This window comes from Myodes glareolus, chromosome 13 (assembly GCF_982192425.1).
Source record: "Myodes glareolus chromosome 13, mMyoGla1.1, whole genome shotgun sequence".
NCBI classification, from domain to species: domain Eukaryota; kingdom Metazoa; phylum Chordata; class Mammalia; order Rodentia; family Cricetidae; genus Myodes; species Myodes glareolus.
In genome coordinates this window covers 13,498,166-13,522,850 of record NC_142038.1, presented here as the reverse complement: position 1 = coordinate 13,522,850, position 24,685 = coordinate 13,498,166, and the positions used below count along the sequence as shown (strand labels likewise).

General features: G+C 41.5%; 1 protein-coding gene across 3 annotated transcripts in view; it reads left to right on the top strand.

The window, feature by feature from the left end:
- The window catches only part of Dym (dymeclin), a 288,571-nt gene that overhangs the window by 81,888 nt on the left and 181,998 nt on the right, over nt 1–24,685 (top strand). For all 3 annotated transcript variants that reach the window (XM_085676420.2, XM_048419152.3, XM_048419153.3), the window contains exon 9: nt 24,502–24,684. In XM_085676420.2, the coding sequence (XP_085532546.1) occupies nt 24,502–24,684 (183 nt within the window). The remainder of the gene's footprint in view (nt 1–24,501; nt 24,685) is intronic.

Genomic DNA, 24,685 nt, shown 5'->3' with positions numbered 1-24,685 from the left:
GAGGCGTACACACCTGCACAGTCCTGGCTTATGGCTAGGTAATAAAAGATGGGGTGAGGGCTTGGGGATGAACAGTGCCTTCCTAGGATGGCAGGAGTGTGAAAGTGCTCATTAGAACTTCATCGCTGTGGAGGAGAGTGGGAGGAGGCAGGACCAAGTTCATCGTCCCTAGTACTGGCCTCTGCTCTCAGTTCCCTGGTATGTTTGTCATTCTTTACCGAGTAAATGAAAGAAGCAAAAACAGTGAATTACTTGGATTTTTTTTTCATTTCTTCCTTTCTTTTTCTTTTCTTTTCTTTTTTGTTGTTGTTGAAGTTTTTCTTTGTTTGATTTGTTTTGTTGGTTTTTTTCGAGACAGGGTTTCTCTGTGTCTTTAGAGACTGTCCTGGAATTCACTTTGTAGATTAGACTGGCTTCAAACTGGATTTTAAACAGAAATCCTCCTGCCTTTCCCTCCGAAGTGCTGGGATTACAGCCATGTGCCACCACTACCCAGTTCAGACCTCTTTCATTGTCCACAGACAGTGAGTGACGAGCATCACTGTAATCCACCCACTCTTGAGGAAGCCATAAGAGCTGCTCACAGTGAACAGCTGAGATGGAATCGTATGCAACCAATGAAGGCTTCTGAGCTTGTGCAGTTTTGTTTTTTAAGTTTGCTTTGGCAAACATCTCTCCTCTTCCCCTTCCCCCAAAAGGAATAATTATATGCAAGTTTAGTTACTCTGTTAGTTTCGATTCTCTCTCCCTCTCTCCCTCTTTCCTCCCCTTCCTCCTTCTCTTCTTTTCTGTTGTTTGTTTTGTTTTGTTTTCTGGAACTGTCTCACAGTGTAGCTCTTGCTGGCCTGGAAATCATAGGCATCCACCTGCCTTTGCATCCTGAGTGTTTGGATTAAAGGTGTGTACCACCTTGCCTGACTCTATTAACTTTGTGAAAGTCTTTGTAAAAGATAGTCGTGCAGCAGAATGTACCATGTTGGTTGTATGGCTTTAATTATTCTTAACACGTCATGGACTGTCTGTAAGAACTCATATTTCTCATTTGAAGAAATGGGATATGTGTGATTGCAATATACTGGACGTGTGTGTGTGTGTGTGTGTGTGTGTGTGTTTCTGTCTGTCTGTCTGTCTTCCCACCTCACTGTATAGGCAACCCTTGGCCAGCCTGGAACACATTCTGAGCTAAGAGGTCTCTGACTTGGAATGGTCCCCTCTGCCCCAGCCTTCTGGGTACTGGAATTACAGGCTTGAGCCATACTTGGCTGCTTTTCCTTCTACTTTTAAAATGATGTAATCTATTTTTAAAGCTCAAATCTTGTACTTAAGCCTGTTTGTTTTGTGACCTTAGAGGAGGTAATGTCACCAAATATGCTTTCTGTTAACTTTTTTATACCCTGAAATTTTAATTCTTCTATTTTCTCTTTGCTATTTCCTTTACTTCTGAAATACCTGTCAGATGTAATAGAACATCAAATTCTATTCTTCATGTTTTTAAAAATAAAAATCAATAAATCTTAACAAAAAAGCATGAAGCATGTTGGAGTATTGTTCTACACGCTAATTAGTGTAGCCCAAAGGGAGAATGGTGTCAGTGTGGTGGCTCACCCTGACTCAGTTTGATCGGGAGTCACCTGGATATGTTAGAGAGGGCATCTTCGGCGGGTATTAACCAGGTGGGAAGATCTCTTCTAAACGTGGATGGCACTATCTCATGGATGGACTGAAGGGGAAGGAGGAGGAAGCCACTGGCACAGACATGCCGCTCCTGCTTCCCACACTGTGGCATGAGCCGCCCTGCCAGGCTCTCTCAGCTTCCTCTTCAAACTGTTTCCCTTGGGTATTTGTCACAGAAAATTGACCAACACACAGGGTGTAGGCAGAAAAGACAGGGGTGATTTAGAGTATCTAGAGCTATTTTTGAAATACTTGTCTTTGTAGGGCTAGCAATTACTGCTAGAGAATTGGTGCTTCCAGGATCAGAAGGCATATTCTGCCTCCTTATAGACGAGTGAGTGCAAAGAGTGGATCAGAGAGGAGGTGAGCGCCACTTAGCCTGGATTAGTTTGGGAGCTGAGAGATAGCAGTGGGAGAACCAGTGGGCTAGAGCCGGGACCCAGTGGAAATGCATGGTACACATAAATTAGAGCAAGCAGATGTTTGTCAGCGTGTTCTTCAGGTGTGTGTAATCCCTGTGGGGCACGGTGTCGATGAGCATTGTGTTTGGTCAAGGTGCAAGTTTTGCCTGGAAAACGTTATGAACACAAAGGAGAGTGAAGACTTGGAAAGGAACACGTAAGGAGATGTGATGCCAAGCCTAGAACCCTTGATGTTTAAGGAAGTAGTACACAGTGAGCCTGGTGATGGATAGTGAGTAAATTAATGGGGAGAAATTCGCCCCAAAATTATTTTAGCCAGGGACTAGAGAAACACGCTGGCTGCTGGTAGGTAGTCATCAGAGAGAGGAAGGCATGAATTCAAAACCACAGTGGAAGTTCAGCTGTTAGTAAGCTGTGTGCATAGGCACCTGTGGCCATGGGCTGTTGAAACAGATGGAGGAAAGCAAACAGGCAAGGACTAGGGCCACATTTTGGGGTGATTGTCTGAGGGTCTGTTGGAGACTTTTATGAGGACCAGGTAGTGTGGAAAAAGAGTGAAGTGTGTTGACATCGGTGAGCAGGAGCCGGATGGGTAGGGCAGTCTGGTGGGGTGCTTCAGGGGACTGTGGTGTTTGAGAAATGACGCTCTGGAAGCTGTCCTGGGAATTCTGCCTGTGGGAGAGAGCAAACATCGCTGCTTGAGAGGGCTTCTGAGAAAGAACTGTCCTTGGGGGCTTTCAGGAGATACTCAGCTTTCAAAAACACGGAAGTTGAAAGTGCAAGGGTTTCTGGTGAAAGATGTATGTGCTTCAGAAGCTACCAGAGGCTGAGATGGCAGACGGGTGGGCCATGTTTTTACAGTACGGCTCTGAGCCCCGGTGTGATGAAACTGAGGCCTCTGTTGATCCAGGGAATTGGGAATATAAGGCATAAGGGGGTGGTCTTTCAGGGAAGAATGACTAATGAGTTCTAATTATATTAGAAGGCAGGGAGGTTGTTTATCTCCTGGCCAGGGAAGTATTCAGACCACTAGAAGCCTGTCTTGTCTTGTGGTTGGATATGTCTAGTGGAAGAAGACATGCTCTTACCAATTATGAATCACTATATTCTTGTAGGTTAGCCAGAAAACCCACACCCACGTTCATTCATCAGTTTTAAACTCACTTAACAGTTTTATACATCGAAAAGCTAGAGATGCATCAGTCGAGGTCCATGACCAGTTCTAAAGCAGATGGATAGTGTGCCAGTAACAGCTGCTCTCACTCACACTGCAGGAATATCAGGTGCCCATGATGTCTGCATGCAATGGATAGTGTGCCAGTAACAGCCTCTCTCACACTGCAGGAATATCAGGTGCCCATGATGTCCGTGTGTCTGTATGTACACATCCATACAGTGAATTCCACAGCAACCTGACTACTTTCTTCACCTAGGAGACTTGGTCAGGGCCTCCTGCAAAATGGGAATTTTTCTAGAGAGTTATGGAAACAAAAAACAGGTTGCTATAATTTGTTCAGTAATTTAATATAGGTCAGCCTGGATCATAGGTTAAAATTAGCATTGCATACTTTTGTGCTATTCATTTGTAGGAGACTAAGAAAGGACTTGATTTGTGACCTCTTTGCTGTTCTTCAGGTTGTTCAGGCGGTGTCACCTGCCCTTACTTTCTTCCCATCTGTCATTCACAGCTATAGATTTAAGAAAGTCCATGTATACTGGGACTGGGGGCATGTGAATGGCTGGGACAGATGGGACACACTTGCAGATCTGCCCCTGCCCTGCCCACAGAGAGGAAAGCTTTTCTGCAGAAGAGATTAGAACTTACTATGACTTGCTATAATGGCATTACTTTCTGTATTTTTCCTTCAAAGTTCCTGGAACCATGGGCCTTGAGAGATGTCTCAGAGCTTAAGAGTGCTTACTCCTCTTCCAAAGGTCCTGTGTTTGGTTCTCAGCATCCACATAGTGACTCACACTCATCTGTAACCCCAGTTTCATGACACAGGCATACATGTAGGCAGAACACCCATACATGTATAATACTTTTTTAAAATTAGAGCATCTTGATTCTAGTGGCAGCAGTGTATTACATCACTTATCAATCTGAGCAAGACCTGCACACGGACAATTTAGTAGATGTTTATTGAAGGAATGAAGCACAAAGGGGCAAAAACACCTGGTAACATTCATTCATTAGGTGAAATGAAGAACCACAGCTGCAGGGCCACGGTGGGCAGAGGAGAGGCAGGAGACCGCGCAAGCAGATGCACCGCTTGTGGCTTCTTGGGGAGTGGCCCTTTCCTTTTGGGTGTGGGGTCCTGTGGAGGAGGAAGAGTGGACAAGGAGTCTGCAGCGACAGTTTGGGACTAGCTATGTTAAACCATAAGCAACTGTTTTTCCCTGGAGCAGACAGATAGAATGCAGCACTGCCAAAGGCCAGGAGCTGAGGGTCTCCTGTGTGGTGGGCTGCACACTGCTCTGATTGCCCACACGGGTGGGCCCCGCGATGTGGAGCAGGAAGGGCAGTGAGGGAGGATCATGCCTGAGAGCACCTACCGTAGAGTCTGAACATGAGTGCAGGTCTGCAGGGTGCTGCTGTGTGAGTAAAGTCGGAGCCTCCGCGGAGGTGAATGCTTTCCCTGCCATGCTGGGAGGACGCTAATGCTTGCTGGGCTTTCTTTGGTGATTTGTGGAGGTCACATTAGCTGTCAGGCTGCTGTCTAGCTTCACCTTGACTTTCCTTCTTTCTGCTCTCTATTCCCACCCTGGTCCCTTGAGTATGGTGGTCTTTAAGCTTTATTGATTATCTATACCATCAACATAATCTTTTAAAGCTAACCTCTGATTTAGTGAATGGTTTATAAATTTTATAGCGCTTTGTTATGTTGATATGTAAGACATACATGTTGATATTTTCAGAAGATGGGATTAATGAAAAGTTTAAAGTATTTAAAATTGTGCTGTTAACAATAAGATCATCTTTCGATATAAAAATATTAATGAAAATTTGGGTAAGTTTTTAATTGTTTGCTAATTATGGTGACTTCATAGTGTCATATGTGTCCCCAGAAGCCCTGTCATACAGGACTGTTTCTTGTTAATAAAGGCAGATAAGTCTATTTCAGGGCTTGGAAATGAATAGGAAACAGAGAACTGGTATTATTTTCTTTGTTTTTAGCTTATGAGAATGATGCCAAGGAGCCCACATTGATAGTCAGAGGCTCAGCCCTGCTGTTTATTGTGCCCTTGTATTCACTTGTACATAAATAGCTAACCTTTTTCAGTCTTTGATTTTGGTATAAGGCATTTTTAGAAAAATTGTGTTCCATTGTTTTTAAGTAGATTTTTGTGAGAGCTAATTAAGCCTGGGAAACATTGCAAACTCACTCAGCCACAGTGTGTTTCATTATGCTGGAAGAGAAGGAAAGTTGGGAGCGCCCGTCCTCCCTGTGCATGGCAGGGCTCCCACTCTTCGCTCAGGAAACCTGGGGTGCTATACAGCAATGCCTTTCTGACGGATGGACTGAGGGCGGGTGCCAGCGTCAGCCTGGGTGACGCTTTCTGCTTTCGTGATCCTCAGCTACAAGACCTCCTCACTCACCCTGGTAGTATCTGCATGTGAACCTGCTTGTTGGATTGAGTGCTCTCAGGATAGGTGTTCAACTTCATGAGCACTTCCAGGCCTTTCCTAAGCCCCACATTCACGCTCCTGTATCTCTCTTCTACTACACGTTACTTTCCTTTGCTGATTGTTCATGTCATGGTGACCTCCGAATTAATTTCTTTTAAATCTTCTTTTTCAAGTATCTATTCACATCTTCCCACTTCAAAGCACCTAGTTCTCCATGCCTCTTAAGCCCTCTTCTTATTCCTGCCTTATGGTAGCAATGGCTTGGCAGCTGCCTTTGTTAAGACCTAGTGCAGCACCTTCCAGAACTGAGGCTGGCTTCTTGCTGTTACGGGCATAATGGAAGAAACTCCAGCTACCTTTCTTAGAATGTCCTTTTCAGCCAGGGAGCAGTAGTTACTCCGGATCCTCTTACCTTTAAAGGTCCATAGTGGTCTCATATGGAACCCGTTCTTCCCAATCAGAAGAGTAGCGCTTGGAGGCAGTGCAGAAAAAAAAATAACAGCAAGGTAGGAGTACTTCACTACATCTGGAGGCATTCAGCTGATGTGTACTCTTTCGTAAGTGGTGTTTAAATGCTAGCATAAGCAATTAGCTTAAGATTTGACAGTGGAAAACTTTTATTTGTAGATTCCAAACTGATTCTGGGTATGGGTATTACTAAAGTTAGTCATCCTTTATGTCCTTAGTATATGAAACTAATGTGCTAATTGTTTATAGCAAAATCTTAAATAAGTCAAACTTCAATCTTGATTTTTATTTGGCAAAAATAAAGAATTTCAGATGTAAAAATTAATCTGCAAAAACAAATTGAAAGCCTTGTTATTTTTCTATTTGATGTAATAACAACGGTGGTAGATTGTAGTGGTGTGAAATGATTAGACCATGGAGAAGAAGGGAGGCTCCCTCTAAGAGGACCCTGTCTGGATGGTTTTGCAAGGCACAGCTTTGCAGTAAGACAGCCAGGACAGGAGAGATGTGTAAAAATAACAGAGTCTAGACACAGCCAGGCACAGTGTGTGTGTGTGACACTTTACACTGTTGGGTTTCCTTGGCTGGAGGAGGAGTGAGTGGCTGATATTCGTACCTGTCATCAGCATCATCATGTAATAAGGAGTACACACACTGTATTTTTTTTCTTTTCCTTAGTAGAAAAGACTTATTATTTCTATTTTTTATTTACATCCCAGCCGCAATTATCCCTCCTACCTCTCCTCCCAGTCCCTTCCCACCACCACCCCCTCTCCCACCCATCCTCTCCTCCTCCATTTCCTTTCAGAAAAGGGTAGGCCTCCCATGGATATCAGTCAAACATGACAAATCAAGTTGCAGTGAGACAAGCCCCCCCCCTTTATATTAAAGCTGGAGAAGGCAGCCTAGTTTGAGGACTAGGGTCCTAAAAGCCATCAAAAGAGTCACGAGACAGCCCATGCTCTCACTGGCCACATCACTGTAACATATATGCAAAGGCCTAGGTCAGCCCCATGTAGGCCTCCACTCATTGGTTGGCCATTCCCACAATTTCTACATTACTTTTTCCCCCAGCACAACTTGTAGGCAGGACAGATAGTAGGTCAACGGCTATGTGTCTGGGTTGGTGTCCTGATCCCTCCACTGGAAGTCTTGCCTGGTAACAGGAGATGGCCAGTTCAGGCTGTGTATCCCTTATTGCTAGGGTCTTAGCTGGGATCATCTTTGTAGATTTTTGGGCATTTCCATTGCATTAGATTTCTAATTCATCCCCAAATGCCCCCCTTTTCCAGTCATCTCTTCTAGTGCTCTCTTCCCCACCACCCCACCACCCCACCCACCCCCCAGTCCACCTACGAAGTCTATTCTACTTCCCTTTCCCAGGGAGATCCGAGTGTCCTCCCTTGAAGCCCTCCTTGTTTTGTAGCTTCTCTAGGTCTGTAGATTTTAGCATGGTTTTCATTGACTTAACAGCTAATATCCACTTATGAGTGAGTACATACCATGTTTGCCTTTCTGGGTCTGGGTTGGGTTACCTCACTCGGGTTTTTTTTTTTTTTTTTTTTCTAGTTCCATCCAGCCTGCAAATTTCATGATGTCGTTGTTTTTAACAGCTGAGTAATACTATACTGGGTAAATGTACTGTGTTTTCTTTATGCATTCTTCAGTTGAAGGGCATCTGGCTATTATGAATAATGTTGCTATGAACATAGTTGAGCAAGTGTGTGGTACAATGGGACATCCTTGGGGTATGTGCCTAAGAGTGGTATAGCTGGGTCTTGAGGTAAGTCGGTTCCTAATTTTCTGAGAAACCACCATATTGATTTCCAAAGTGACTGCACAAGTTTGCACTCCCTCCTCCGGCAGTGGAGGAGTCCCCTTCCTCTACATCCTCTGCATGAGTTGTCACCTGTGTTACTGATCTTGGCCATTCTGACAGGCATAAGGTAGAATCTCAGAGAGTTGTTTTGATTCATTTCCCTGCTAGCTAAGGATGTTAAACAGAAAAAGACTTTTTAAAAGTGTAACACATGAACAAGAGTACAGGTAATTAGTATTTAGCCCAATTAATTATCTTAAAATGAACATATAGAGTTAAATCAAATGGTTCTAGTATATCCATAATCTTTTCTTACCTATTTTCCTAATGATGTGAAAACATAATCCTTGCTTGTAAAATCAGTTATTTATTTTAATGAACATTGGAAGCATTGGGTTCATCTTTACACATGAATAGTAAGCTCTTTGTCCACATTCTTCTGACCTGATATTGCAGATTAGTTTTGTCTCTGAGCTTCATATTGTTAGAATCATGTAAAATGCATTTTGGTTTTTCCTCTTCTGTTTATTTGTAAAATCTACCTTTTGTGTGACGTGTAGTTCATAAATTTTTTATTGCAATGTATTACCACATTTTGAGACCATTCTACATCTTATTTATTCTTTATGTTGTAATGTGTATTTGATTTATATCTGAATTTTTGCTGTTAAATAATGAGACCAAAAATCATTATGGTCTCTACATTTCCATACTGGTCTTACCTCCTTATTTATTTCAGCACAAACCTTGGCCACAGCATTAAGTTTTCCAGTGCTATTTTTCCCCTTCAAAGTATTTTTCGTATTTCTTTCTGCCCCACATGCTCCTTTTCACTGTAGATCTGCATGAGAGTGATTACTAATAACCCTGCCGCAGACTCAGTATTAGGCTGTCCTTAAATCTCCTCTGCCAAAGAAATTAGACAAATTTACAATTTAGCTTTATGTAAGTTCTTGGGACAAGGTCAGAAAGCAACCACATTCTTTGTCAAAATATCACAATAGTGATCTTTAACCCTCGTGCTAATATTATTTCCCTCTGCAACCCCACGAGCTGGGTCTCCACAGTCCACATAGCCCTTAGCACACTGTCTCAAGAGTCTACTAGGGTGGCCCATTAAGTTCCATTTACAGCATTCAACTGTTTTTCTAGTCCAAAGTGCCAGAGTCTTCCACATTCATCCAGCAAACAACATGGTCAGGCCTGTCAGAGCAGTAGCCCTGTCTCAGTACATAATTCTGTTACTTTCCTGTTGCTTATTTAAACACCATGACCAAGGCAACTTATAGATAAGCGTCCATCGCCGTCGCAGTGGGGAAACGCGCAGCAGACGTGCATGACGACGAGTGCTGGAAACTGAGCCACACACAGCAAGCAGAGAGCGAACCCAGAATGCCTTCAAGTATTTGAATTATCAAGTCTGCCCCAGTGACTTTCTTCCTCCAGCGCACCTCCTAATCCTACCCAGTCTGTCTAGCTGCCAGGCACTCAAATGCCCAAACTATGAGGGACCCATCTCTTATTCAAGCCACCACATATCCCTTTGTGGGTGATGTTTCCAGGTGAGTTAGAAGTGAGGGAAGCAGCCAGAGCACTGAGGTCTGTACAGGCAGCTCTCTGTAATTGTCTTCACACTTTCAAAACCTCGTGTGCCCTAATTTCCTTTCTGGATATTAGCTGTGGAGGTCCTGTAGTCCCCTGGAGCTCTCAGGTTCTCAGACTCTGCAGTCAGCCTCCTGGAGATGACCCGCTGAGTGCAGGAGACCTTCCCTGCACTTTACCAGGCTTTGTCTGCATCCCCGGCTCATTTTCACCTGAGGCTGTAGGACTCTGATTTATGGTGGTTCCATTGTCAGGCCTCAGGGTAGCTCAGTTAAGTAATAGATTTCCTCTCAAGATGGCTTTTAGCCACAGCCCACTGATGAGGGAGCTCCTGTCTGCTCACCCATGCCTCCTCACCTCCAGAAGGCACAGTTGCAACTCTGCCTGCAACTAGATCCAGGGTCTACCAGCTGGCCCTCGGAGTAAAGTCTGCTTTCTTGACCCCCACCGTGGAGCTGCACAGCTGGAGCTGCAATGGGGGGGGACTTGCTTCCTTTTGCTATTTGCCCATCATCTGTCCCTCTCGCCCCGTTTGTGAAGTTCCAGCACATCCTTTTCTCTCTGTGGTACTGTCTGTTTTCACTCATGAGGACACTTCTTCCCTGATCCCAGAGGCAGCCTGCAGTCTACCTCTTCCCCGGAAGCTGCCAAACTAAACATTTTTTTAAACTGAAAGATCCCCTTTCCTTGACAGTTATTATATTCTATTCCCAAAGCTTCAGTTTGTCCTGCTTTATGTGTTCTTCACATGTTCATGAGAATAAATATATCTGAGCTAAAAATTAAAAAATGGTATCAACAACAGGTTCCTTTAAAAAAGATTTATTTTCTTTCTTTCTTTTTTTTGTTTCTGTGTCTGTGAGTGTGTGTAACTCGGGTGTGGGGGGTACCCACAGAGGCCAGAAGAGTGTTTTAGGTCTGGAACTGGAGTTATGGGCACTTGTGAGCTGTGTGGGGGCTCAGAAGTGAACCGCGATTTCCTAGTAAAGCAATCAGAGCTTAACTGCTGAGCCATCTCTCCAGCCCCAAATTTATTTATTTTTTTTTAGTTAACTTGAATTCTTTTTTACTTTTTGCTAGATTAATTTTACTTTCAGAGCTTATTTGGAAGACCCAAGGACTATAATTAAAAAACACTGGGAACCTTCCTTAATTTGGCCTTAGGAACAGAAGGAAATATACTGTAACTTTCCTTTATTTTTCTGGTAAAGAGAACTTTCTCTTTTCTTTTTGCCAACAGGAAAATGCAATTCCATTAAGGTTCTTGGGTCATAGATCAGAGGCTTGGATCTACAAAAAGTGAACTTTTGGAAGAAGTGTGGTCCAATACTATGGGCCAGTTCAAAGGACAATGTAGGCAGTGGCAAGCTGCCTTCTCCTCCCTCTGAGGAAAGACAGCTGTGAGTGCAAGTTAGCAGAGATGGGAAGGGGGGGAGAGGGAGGGAGAGGGAGAGAGGGGAGGGGACGGAGGGAGGGAGGGGGGCAACTGTGAGTGCAAGTTAGCAGAGATGGGAAGGGGGGGGAGAGAGGGAGAGGGAGGAGGAGGGGAGGAGAGGGAGGGAGGGAGAGGGAGAGAGAGAGAGAGAGAGAGAGAGAGAGGCAACTGTGAGTGCAAGTTACCAGAGATGGGAAGGAGTAAGGGGGAGGGGGAGAGAGGGAGAAGAGGAGGAGGGAGGGAGAGAAGGGGGGAGAGAGTGAGGGAGAGAGAGAGAGTGGGAGAGGCAACTGTCTGTGAGTGTGAGTTACCAGGCCAGAAAGAAGGAGTGTGTGTATCTCTCTCTCTCTCTCTCTCTCTCTCTCTCTCTCTCTCTCTCTCTCTCTCTCTCGCTGTCTGTGTGTGTGTGTCTGTCTGTCTGTCTGTCTGTGTCTCTATGTGTTTTCTTCTTTTTAAAAAGCTCCGAGATTCCTGGGAACAATCTGAAAGGGTGAAAGATGGGGGGAGGGTGTGAAGACGCCATCCTGAAGAACACTTATTTTCTTTGTGCAGTTCATCCAGGGGAAATTCGCTGTTTTTCCTAATAGCGAAGATGAACAGCTGTGAGGGAAATCTGAAAACGACACTTATATCTTGGAGAGCCTTTTGGGGTTATTTTTGTTGTGGGTTGAATTTTCTCTGCCTGCAATCCTGGTACAAACAGTGACGAATACACTGCATACAGTCCTGGGACAAACTCTGGGTGGAAGGGAGTGACCTAAACTTCACAGATATGTTTTAGGTAAACAACTAGTTCTAAAGAAAAAAAAATATTTTTGCTTCAGAGTGTACCTTTAATTCTTTACTATTAAAGTTTTAAAAATTACATTGATCAATCTATCTACATATCTATGTATGTGTATCTGTCTATCTACTTATGTATTTATATGTCTGTATGTCTGTCTGTCAGGCTTGGTAGTAAGCAAAGGCAGAAACTCACTGAGCTGTCTCACAGCCCTATCCCTTCCTGTATTGCTTTGATTTTCTCAACTGTGCCATGAATTGCAGAAAGAAAAGTTTTGAATACATTAAACTTGTACTCTATAGCTGTTGGTTAGCTGATGAGTTTTATCCAAAATTTCCTAATGAAAACGAAGGAGCAGTCTGTGTATCAGAAATGTTCCCTGCAGTAAATGGGGGGAGCTACTAGATGAACCCTAGCCTTCTCTGCTGACACCGAGGCTTTACTGGGAATGGAAGTGGAGGCTTCCTTCACATTCCTGGAGACTTCTGAAATTTGGGTAGGTTTTGTGCACTGCCTTCATAAAAATCTCCAAAAATTAATAGTTAAAACTACTGAAATGAATTATGGGATAAGTTAGAGGGGACTGGAGAGCTGGCTAAACAGTTAGTGCCAGTTCGGTTCCAGGCACCTGTGTCGTCAGGTGGCTCACAAGACCTGCAACACTTCTCTAGGCGGCCAACGCTTTCTGGCCTCCAGGGCTCCTGCAAATGTCCACACAGATGCTGATGATGCAAGTGTGAGCATAATTTACATATTTTTAACAGTTAAAAGTTTGTGATGTGTATGACCTCAATTTGGTAAGCATTGACTTATATATTTATATCAGTATAAAAGTTTTAGATTAATGTATGTGCACCTATATGTGCTGGCTGCCTGGGAATCTCAGAAGCAGGCATCTGATCCCCTGGAACTGGAGTTGCATACAGTTATGAGCTGCCAGAAGGGTTCAGGGACTCACACCTGAGTCCTCTGAGAGAACAAGTGCTCTTACCCACTGAGCCATCTCTCTAGCCCTTCACAGGCATAATATGAGATAGTTTATATTGTATGTTCCTTAAAAATGTCACATCTTAGAAAATAGTATATTGCTACAATGAACGGTTTATAGTGAAAAGGATTAAAATTGTTTGTCATAGCAACTTCAGAGAAATAAAATTGATAGATTGCTTGTTTTGTGGTACAATATTTTTCATTTCTTTTATAGGAGGATTTGTTAACAGTGTAATTTCTGCCTATTGTAATAAGTAACTACAATCATAGGCATGTATAAAGATAAAAGTATAGAATCACTTACTTATATCACATAGATACATAGATATAATAAATGATATAGCATGTTAGAATAAATGATATAGCATGTTAGTGGGTGTTTGTTGTTTTTTTTTTTTTTGCTGCTGCTGTTTGGTTTTTTTTGAGACAAGGTTTCTCTTTGTAGCCCTGGCTGTCCTGGAACTTGCTCTGTATACCAAGTTGGCCTTGAACTCAGAGATCTGCCTGCCTCTGCCTCTCAAGTGCTGGGTTTAAAAGGCACATCACTGCCCAGCTTGCTCGTAATTTTTTTTAAAGCTTTATTTAATATGTGTATAGAGTTTTTGCCTGCATGTCTGTTTTCACACCATACTTATGTCTGGTGTTCATGCAGGCCAGAAGAGGGTGTCAGACCCTTTGGAGTTGTGAGTCTGAACTCCAGTGTGAAGATGAACTGAACCCAGAGCCTCTGCAAGAGCAGAAAGTGGTCTTGACTTTTAAGCCATCTCTCTAGTTGGTGACTTTTCCCTCTAAGATCATTAGCCAGCCTCTCCTCCTTTCCCTCTGTCTTAGCTAAGGTTTCCACTGCTGTGGTAAAACATCAAGACCAAAAAGCAAGCTAGGCAGGAAAGAGTTTATTTAACTTACTCTTCCTTATTACTGCTCACTGAAGGAGGTCAGGACAGGAACTCAAATAGGGCAGAAACCTAGGGACAGGGCTGATGCAGAGGTCTTGATGGAGAGCTGCTCACTGCCTTGTTCCTATGACTTGCTCAGTCTGCTTTCTTATAGAACCCAGGACCACCTGCCGACAGATGGCACCAACCACAATGGACTGAGCCCTCCCCCATCAGTAACTAATAAAGAAAATGCCCCCCACAGGCTTTCCTACAGCCAGATCTTATGGAGGCATTTTCTCAATTGAGACTCCCTCCTCTCAGTGACTCTAGTTAGTATGTCAGGTTGACATAAGACCAGCTAGCACACTCTCCCTGGCTCCATTCCTTTCTCCTACCTCTTTCTCCACCACATCTGCCAAGTCTTCCCCTTCCCCCTTCCTTGCCCCTTTTCCTCCGTTTTAAACTTGTTAATTTAAATAAAAATTGTAGGACTATATCCTCAGTTCCACCGTATATTGCGTCACATTTTCTGAGTTGGTGACCAGGAATTCCCTTCCTCTTGCTGCCATCCTTGCTGGTTCGTAATTGCTTAAATTACAGATTCCTTGATTTGCACTCTTTTCCATGACCTGGCATGACCAGCATGGATCCTGGCACACACATACTGTAGGGTTCACATACACAAACATGTATACTTACAAAGTTTGGAAACAAATGAGACTTGTTATTGTATACAAGTGTTGTTTTGTGATTTACCTTTTTTTACTCTGTGGTATTTGAATGAGGGTTTTCCATGTCCCACATAATGATATACCACCAGTCTAAGTTCTGATGTTTTCACATTTTCCACATCTTAATGTAAAATTTCTGAACATAATTTTCCCTTACCCCATGCCTTTCCAGACACCCCCATCTCTGTACCCACCCATCTTTATAGTAGTTCTCCATCCCCTCACAGAAACAAAATCCTTAAAATCAAAACTCTGCACAGAACTAAAACTCAAAGAAACAAAAGACCAATAAGGGAAAAAAATGGCCAAATGAAACAGAAAATCGTCAAATAAACCAGAGTTACTGTTGTGTTAGACAACTGCTCCTGAGCATGGGGTCTGTCCTGGAGTCTGGCTGATGCATGCAATGGCGCTCCACTGGACAAAGCTGATTTCCCTGTGCCCATGGGTATCAATTGCAGAAAGCTTCTAGGTTAGGGGTAACACCCAGTGTTCACTTTCCCTCTTGGTGCTGGCACCCTGTCTGACTTGAATCTGTACAGGTCTTGTGTGCTCTGCCACAGTCTCTGTGAGTTCATATGTACATTAGTCCTATTGTTTCTGGAAGATACTTTCCTTGGAGTTATTTCACCCATCACCTCTGGCTCTGAGAAGCTCTCCACTTTTTCTTCTGCATAGATCCCTGAACCTTGAGAGGAAGGACTCTGATGAAAACATCCCACTGAATGCTTTAGAGCACTGAATGCTCTAAAGTCTGTTGATGTGGGATTCCCCTCTGTGTGCTGTGAATGTGTCTTATTGCCATTGCTTAATAAGCTGTTTTGGCCAATGGCTTAGCAGAGTAAAGCCAGGAAGGAAATTCAAACAGAGATATAGAGAGAAAGTAGGTGGAGTAAAAGAGACACCATGTAACTGCCAAAGGAAAAGAATTCAGAACCTTTCCAGTAAGCCACAGCCTCATGGCAATACACAGATGAATAGAAATGGGTTAAATCAAGATGTAAGAGCTAGCTAGAAATATGCCAGAGTCATTGGCTGTACAGTGCTGTAATTAATATAGTTTTTGTGTGATTATTTGGGTCTGGGTGGCCGGGAAATGGACAAGCATCCTTCGTTTACAGTCCGCTGCTCTCTGCACATTGTCCTGCTGTGAGCCTGTGCAAGAAGAAGTTTCTCTGATGTGGTTTTAATGAAGCACTTATCTATTCGTATAGTATGTCCTTAGGAGTCTTTTTATTGTTGTGTTCCTTTAGCAGAATACTAGGGTTAGGTTTAATCTCAGGCCTAGGACTTACCTAGTTTCAGGTTCTTGCCACTTTAGTAATGTCAGGTATGGGTTTCGTCTCATGCAGAGGCCCTTAGAGCCATTCAAAAAGTTATTGGTTACTTCTGAACATCTGTGCGGCTGTTTCACTGGTACATCTTTCTGGAAGGTCACTGATGTTTGAGGTTCCAGGGTTTGTAGCAGGGTGCTATTTATAATTAGCTTTCTTCTCCAGTAGCATGCAGAGTACCGTCAGCACCATTAATACTAGTCACTAGAGGTGAAGCTTCTAAAATTAGGTACTGGCTTGACATCTCTGTATTTGATGACATAACTTATCTTCAGCAGTAGGTCCTTACAATCAAGTTGCAAAAGAACAGAATAGCCTGTGATGTTTGAGAGATTACTTGGGGTGCATTTAGCCAGCATATTTCTGGCAGTGGCGGTTTTACTTGGTGTCTAGAAGGCATTGCCTCCCTTTTATTTACTTGAATCACCTTCGTGTTGTTCTTGGCTATTCTGACTGCCATAAGACAAAATCTCAAAGTAGTTTTAATTTCCATTTCTCTGATGGCTAAATATGTTAGCGTTTCTTTTAAGTGCTTCTCAGTCATTTGAGTTTCATCTTTTGAAATTCTTTTTAGGATACATTCCCCAATGTTAATTAGATTATTTTTTTAAATATCTGTTTTGTTGTTCTTTATATATTTTGTATTTTAACCCTTTACTGAATATGCAATTGGTAGAGATTGTTTCCCATTCTGTAGCCTGCCGCTTTGTTGAAATGATGATATCCTTTGCTATACAGAAGCTTTTCAGTTTCATGAGGTCCCACTTATTTTTTGTTGATCTTAGTACCTGTGGTAACCGTGTTCTGTTCAGAAAGTCTTTTCCTGTGTCTATGAGTTCAAAGATATTCTCCACTTGCTTTTCTATCAGGTTCAGTGTATCTGGTTTTATGTTGAGGCCCTTGATCCATTTGAAATTGAGTTTTGAACAGAGAGATAGATATGGATTTATTTTCATTCTTTTACATGTAGCCATCCACCGTATGTTGAATATACTGTCTTTTCTCTGGTGTGCGTTTTTGACCTCTTTATTAAGTGTGTGTAGGTGTGTGGGATTATGTCTGGGTCTTCATTTTGATTTCTTTGGTCAATATGTCTGTTTTTGTGCCAGCACCATGCTATGGGTTTGGGTTTTGTTTTTCTCTCTGTAGCTCTGCAGTACAGCTTGGGACCTGGGATGGTGAGACTCCAGCAGCCCTTTTACTATTCAGGATTGTTTCAGCTTTGCTGAGTCTTCTCTGTTCCCATAGGAAGATTTTGAAGGTTTTATTTTTTCTTTTCATTTTTGTGAAATGAAATGTGTGTTGAAATTTTGATGGCGATTTCAATGAATCTGTAGATTGCTTTTGGTAGGGTGGCCCTCTCCACAGTGGAAGTTCTTTTCATCTTCTGGTGTTTTCTTCAACTTTTTTCTTCAGTGTCCTAAAGTTTTGATTGTCACTTGGTTTGTTAGAGTTACCCCAAGATATAAACACACAACACACACACATACACACACACTCTTGAGGATGTTGTGAAGGGTATTGTTTCTCTGATTCCTTCCTCTGAATAGTTGTCATTTGTGTATAGGAAGGCTACTGATTTTTGTGAGTCCATTTTGTATCCTGCTATTTTCTTGAAAGTCAGGTTCCTGATGGAATTTTAGAGTCACTTCTATATACTATCATATCACCTGCATATAAAGATATTTTGACTTCTTGCTTTCCAGTCTGTTTCCCTTTGGTGTCCTTCAGAGTTGTCCTATTGTGCTAGCTAATACTCCAGGTACTATATTGAATAGGTATAGGGAGACCGGACGGCCTTGTCTTGTTCCTGATTTTAGTGGAAATGCTTTGCCGTTCTCTCTCTAGGTTAATGTTGACTGTGACTGTACTGTAAATTGCTTTTATTATGTTGAAGTATGTCCCTTGAATCTATAGTCTTGTTAAGACTTTAAACATGAAGGGCTGTTGTATTCTTGTCAAAGAGCCTTTATGCATGTAATGAGACAATCATGTGAGTTTTGCCTGTCGGTCTGTTTAAATGGTGAATTACATTTATTGATTTACCTATGTTGAACCATCCCTACTTTTCTGGGATGAAACCCACTTGATAATGGTGGGTGATCTTTTTGATGTGTCTTGGAATTGATTTCCAAGTATTTAATTCAGAATTTTGAAACTAGGTTCAGAAGGGATATTGAGATGTAGTTTCTTTTTCTTCTTTTCTCTGTTCCTTCCTTCCTTCTCCCCCTCCCTCCCTTATTCTCTCCCTCCCTCCTTCCCTTCTTTCCTTCTGTTGGATCTTTGTGTGATATCAGGTAATAGTGGATTTGTCAAAGTAATCTGGAAATATTTCTTCAGTTTCTGTTTTGTGAAATAATTTGAGCATTGGAGATAATAATTCTTTGAAGGTCATGTAGAAGTCTGTGTTAAATACACCTGACCCTGGACTTTTTTTTATTGAAAAATTTTAATTACTGCTTTTATTTCACTTGGGTTATGAGTCTTTGAATTGCATATTTGATCATGCTTTAACTTTGGTAGGTCATATATGTCAAGAATTTCACTGGCCTTTTTTTTAGATTTTTCAGTTTGGTGGAATACAAATTATAAAGTATATCCTTATGATTCTCTGAATTTGCTTGATGTCTATTATAATATTCTCCATTAATCTCTAATTTTATTAATTTGGTTATGTCCCTGTCTTTTGGTTAATTTGGCTAAAGATTTCTCAATCTTGTTGATTTTTCTCAATGAGCCTATTCTCCGTTTTATTGATTATTTAGGTTTTTTTGCTGTTGTATTTGTTGTTTCTAGCTCATTGATTTCATTCCTGAGTTTACTTCTTCCCATTTTGCTCTTCTAAATATTATTTTTTCTTGTTTTTCTGGGGATTTTGTTGTGTTGTTGAATTGTTAATATGAGGTCTTTCCTGCATTTTTGTTTTGTTTTGTTTGTTGTTTGAGACAGGTCTCTCTGTGTAGCTCTGGCTGTCCTGCAACTCACTCTGTAGTCCAAGCTGACTTTGAAACACCAAGATTTCCTTGTTTTTGCTTCCTGAGCGCTAGGGTTAAAGGAGTGCGCCACCATGGTTAGCTGTCGGGTTTTATATATATATATATATATATATATATATATATATATATATATATATATATATATATATATATAGGCACTTAATGCTATGAACTTGCTTCTTAGAACTGCCTTCATCGTGTCCCATAGGTTTGGGTATGTTGTGTTTTTGTTTTCATTTAATTCTAAAAAGTTTGTTTTTTCAAGTTTTTCATTTCTGTCTCAGCCCAATTTTCATTCACTAGTGAGTAAAGATAACCATTTCCACATTGTTGATTCTTCCACTCCGTGTGCACGAGTGATCTTTCCATCTTTTAGTGTCTTCTTCGGTTTCTGTCTGGAGTGTTTTAAGGTTTTGTTACAGAGGTCGTTCACTTCTTTGGTTAGGATTATTCTAAGGTGTTCCTTTTTTCGTGATAACTCTGAGGGGATTGTTTCTCTGTTTTCTTCTTCAGCGTTTGTTGGTACAAATTTTGTGTGCTAACTTTGTATCCTGTCTCTTGTCTGCAAACATTTATCAGTTGTAAGAGTTTTTGTGTGGAATCCTATCATCTGTAAAGAATAACACTTTGACTTCTTCCTAAAATTCCTGCTTTAATTCCATGTATTCCCATTTTATTTTTCAGAGTGATTTCTCCCTCTACAATGTACACTTAGCTCTCTTCATCTTCTTGAAAAAAAAAATGTATGTGTCTGTGTATGTGTGTGCAAGTAGCTTGAGTAATAATTTTAAAAATTGCCTTAGTTTTCCTGCAAGTTGCTTTATTTTATTTTATTTTTGAGACTATAATATAATTGCATTTCTCCCTTTCCTTTCCTATCTCTAAACCCTCCCATATACCCTCCCTGCTCTCCTTCAAATTCATGATCTTTTTTTCACTAATGTTATTGGATGCATATGTGTATATCCACATAGATTCCTAGATGCAGCCTGCTCATTCCATATGCTGTGCTTGTATGCTGCTTGTATGCATGCTTTCAGGGCTGACTGTTTGACACTGGGTGTGTATTCTTCCCTGAGGAAGACCACCTCTCCTGCTCCCAGCTTTCCTCAGTTATCTGTAGTTCTTTGTGTGTGGTTTAGATCTCATGGACTTTTACCTCTCAACTTTGACTTGTCCATTGATATTGTCCTATTCCCATTGATGTTGTCCTGTTCGGCTCATGCTGGTGAAGCTTCATGGGTGTAGCGTCTGACATGATCTGACAGCAAACTCCCTAATTCTCTGGCTCTGAGACTCTTTCTATCTCCCACTTCCGCACTGTTTTCTCAGCCTTAGGCTTGGGAGTGTTTTATAGCTATATCCAACAGGTCTGTACTCCAGAACTCTGTATTTTGATTGGTTGTGGTTTTCTGTATCTGACTGTAGCAAAGAGAAGTTTTCTTGATGAAGGATGAAGACTACACTTACCTGTTGGATAGGGAGAAATATTTGTAGATTGTTAGGGATTGTGCTGTTTTTAGCACATTAGTAGTTGTAGATTCTCCTCAATAATCATTTCAGAGCACTAAATATTAACTAGGTTTCCAGTGCCAGGCATGGTCTTCCTCCTGTTGAATGGTCTTGAGTCCAGTTAGAGAGCTGTTGGTTAGTGCCAGGTCATGTGTGCTGCTACTGTACTCTTAGAGTTATTGTGCCCTGCTGGTTGTTGATGTGGTTCATAGGCTGGGTAGGACTGTTGGTTGCCTCCCTCCTTGGGAAGTGTGAATGGTGCCTTCTGGTACCATGAAACTTAGTCCTCCTATCAATTGGTCTTTTAGTGTGGTTAATTTGTATGTGTGTATGCTTTTAAAAAACAGTTTTAGATGTTATCTTTACATTTATCTGTTCCTGTTGGGTATGCCCTGTGCCTATAATTTTAGTAATCTGAATATTGAGGCAGGCAAACTGTGCTGCCTGATGAGATCCTATCTGCCAAAACAAGCAAAAATGGACCAAATAAAAGTTTGTGTTTATTCATTGTATATGTGTGTGTATGATATGTCATATGTATATATGATCTATCTATATATGTGTGTATGTATAAATATGACCTATCTATCTATAGCTTTTTACTTATCTGTTTTTAGTTTTAATTTTCCCTCCTGACTTATAGATTTTTACACTGTCTTGTTATATATGTTATGAATTCTTCCTCTCATTTATTACCACTCTTGTAATTTCATGCTGTAGTTCATTGCATAATGGTATTATTTAATTGTAAGCACATTACTATTATTTTTATTTACTTTTCATTTGTTTCTTGTATAAGAAAAACCTTCCTTGCTAGGTGGTGGCTCATGCCTACAATCTTAGTATTAGGGAGACAGGAGAATCATGAGTTTTCAAAGCTAGCTACACGGTGATACCCTGTCTGAAGACAAATAACACATGCCATAAGTTTTTTGTTAGTTTTGCTTTTTGAGACCAGCTATTATGTAGCTCAAGCTGACCTTGAGCTCTTGATCCTCCTTTCCTGCCTCAGTTTCCTGAGTGCTAGGGTTGCATGTGTGTACCACCAGACCAGGCTTACACATACATACTTCCCTAACTAAATAGTGGGTAAGTAATACAGCTTAATGTCCCAAGATGAGTTTTGTTTTATCTTTTGCTCACTGATTTAAAGTAATAACTTTATCTCATGTTTAACTTACAAATCCATGTTCCTTTTGATACTTTGGTCTACTCTGCTACAAAATTCATCTTTTAAAAATGATTTTGGCGTTCATAGAAATGTTGCCATGTGAATGGGAGCATCCTTCTGAGATTAGTCTCTGAAGTGTTTCCCTTGTTTTCTTTGCAGTAATATTTTGTTTACACTGTGTTACCGTTATCATGTAAATTCCTGTAAGTGGCAGACTTGACACTTCTGCAATACCACATGTTCTTATTCAGAAATGTTTCCACTTTAGTTCAGATTTCCCGTGGCCTTCTCAAGTTTAGTGGGTGTCAGCGCAGACATCTTACATATTTTAGGGTCATTGCTGAACGTTTTTTACATTTATTTACTTGTGTGCTCACCTGAACTCATGGTTATGTGGAGTTCAGAGGACAACTTGGCAGAAAATGGTTCTCTCCACTCTGTGGGCCCCAGAGATCAAAGTCAGATCGTCAGGTTTGACAGTGAGGTCCTTTATCTGCTGAGCCATCTTGCTGACTTTGTATTCCTGAACATTGTGTCTGCTACTATTGTGACTGGAATTCAGTCTATTTTTCATTGTTTATCACTTGTGTATAAGAAGGCTTTAATGTAAGTAAACATTTGTTGGTGTGTATTATTGTACACAATGATGCATTTCCTAAAGACACTTGCATGGACACCCTGCCCTTCCCATTGTCGCTACCCATCCTCCAGACAGTCGGATTCTACTCTCATGTTCCATGTGCATTTGTGGTTTTCTGTACCTGTGCCTGCTGTGCCTGGGGCCTTCTGTGAGAGAAAGCACAATGGGTTTGTCTTCCTGAGTCTGACTTTTCTCATATGATCTCCACTTACATTCATTGTCCTTCAAGTGGCATTATTTTATTTTTAATGGCTGGGTGTCATGCACCACGGCCCCGGTCTGTGCTAAACCCCAGTTTGCGAGCTTCGGAAAAGGGGTTGGAGGTTGAGAATACTCACACAGAGAGAGACTGACAGACAGACCTTCAATCACTGGTACCAAAAGCCCCCCTTTAATAGCACCATGGAGGCTTAAATACACTGCAGTCAATGGCCAACAGGTCAAAATCTCATTCTCTGATCCTCTAGGCTAAGCACAGCTTTTAGTTACTTCAATTCGAAGGCTCTAGCAGGAAAGAGCAGCTGAAGGCCAGGACTCATTAGTCCCAACAGCTGAGTAGAACTCTATTGTCTAGAGATGATGTGGGATTCCCCTGTATGTTATGAATATGTTTTATTACCATTGGTTATTAAAGAAGCTGTTTCGGGTATTGACTTAGTAGAGTAAAGCTAGGTGGAAAATCCGAACAGAGATACAGAAAATAGGTGGAGTTGAAGAGATGCCATTTAGCTGCCAAAGGAGACAGACACCAGAACCTTACCTAGTAAGCCACAGCCTCGTGATGATGTGCAGAATAGAAATGGGTTAGTTGAAGATACAAGACCTAGCTAGAAAGATGCCTAAGCTATTGGCCAAACAATGTTGTAATTAATATAGTTTCTGTGTGTTTATTCACAATCGAGCCATCTTTGCTTAGAAAAGACAGTCCTTCAGAATTCTTGCTTCATGAAAGAACTGCCAGACATTTTGCAGAACACATAAGAAAGCGTCTGATAAACTTGCCATTACAAGGCAAAACAGATCTTCAAATTTCCTGCTTCGTGGAAAAGTCTGCCAGATACTATGGGCCTGAAGGCTGAAAATGATACCCCAATGTTGCAGAACTTTGGGTGACTGTCCAGGCAATGAGATGTCTCTGTCAATTCTAGAGTCTTGGAAGTTGCTTACAATGCACTTCCTCTTAACTTAGGTAATATTATATCTTTCTGGAGTCTTTGATGGAGTTGAAGACAGATAGTTATAGTTTTCCTTAGTTATGATAAAAGATAGATATAAATATTGTAACTGTAATTCTTGCTTGATACCTGTTATACATGTTTTTACTATGTTAAGGTTAAAACCTTCCTTTTTTATTTAGACTGAAAAGGGGAGATGATGTTGGGATGTCCTTCTGTATATGTGTTACTCTTATTGGTTATTGAGTAAAGCTGCTTTAGCCTGTGGCAGGGCAGAATGCAATCATGCTGAAAGAAATATATAGAGAGAGTAGGTGGAGTCAAGGAGATGTCATGTAGCTGCCAAAGGAGAAGGACATGCCAGAATCTTACCAGTAGACCACAGCCTCGTGATGTTACACAGATTATTAGAAATGGGTTAATTTAAGATGTAAGTGCTAACTAGGAATATACTTAAGCTATTGACCAAGCAGTGTTGTAATTAATACAGTTTCTGTGTGTTTTTTTTTGCTCTAGATGGGGAAACAAACAAGCAGTCTCTGCCTACATAAAGATATCTCATTTTCTTTATTCATTTTTCTATTGATTCTTTGCTTTGACCCTTGAGTCGTGCTGTAAAGAGATGTGTGAGTGTCTCTCTCTGGTTTATTGATTTGGAGTCCTTTGGTGTTTACTTGGGAGTGATGTAGCTTGGCCTTGCAGTTCCCTACTGACTTCCATGGCGGCTGGACTAATTACATTCCCACCAGCAGCATACAGAACTCTGTTCCCCATAGGTCCATGCCACCATGTGCTGCTGCTTGTTTTCTGAATGGTAGCTCTTCTGACTGGAATAGGGCTTTTGAGTCTTTGTAGTAGAGGTGATCCAGCACCCATTAGCTGTAAAGTACACTTATAAAAGAGTGAGTGCCCCAGCAGCTTTGTCCACCAGGGATGTAATTAACATGTGGTTTTACTCTGTCTAGTAGTTATGTCTTAAATATTATAAGAAACTGGTGAAAGTAGTTGTAATGATATTTTAAACCCCTATATTCAAAATATCTCATTTCAACACAGAAACACGGGTAAGGCATTAGACATTCTTTGGTGGTTTGGGTGTGGACAGTCTATAGGAGAATCTTCAAATAATGAACTTGTTTTGTTTCTAGCTAAAAATATATTTCAAAATTTTAGGCATAAACACATAGAAAACTCAACATCATTGGTGGTGCAGTTCTAACTGTGTGTTTTCTTTTCCAGCTGGTCTCTGGACTGTCTTCACACTCGGCGGGGCGAGCAGCAAAACAACTGCCTCTCCAGAACTTACTTCCCCTCTGGCCAACCAGAGTCTCCTTCTTCTGCTGGTGCTGGTGAACCTGACAGATGCTCCAGACACACCAAACCCTTACAGACAAGCCGTCACGTCCTTTAAGAACACGCAAGG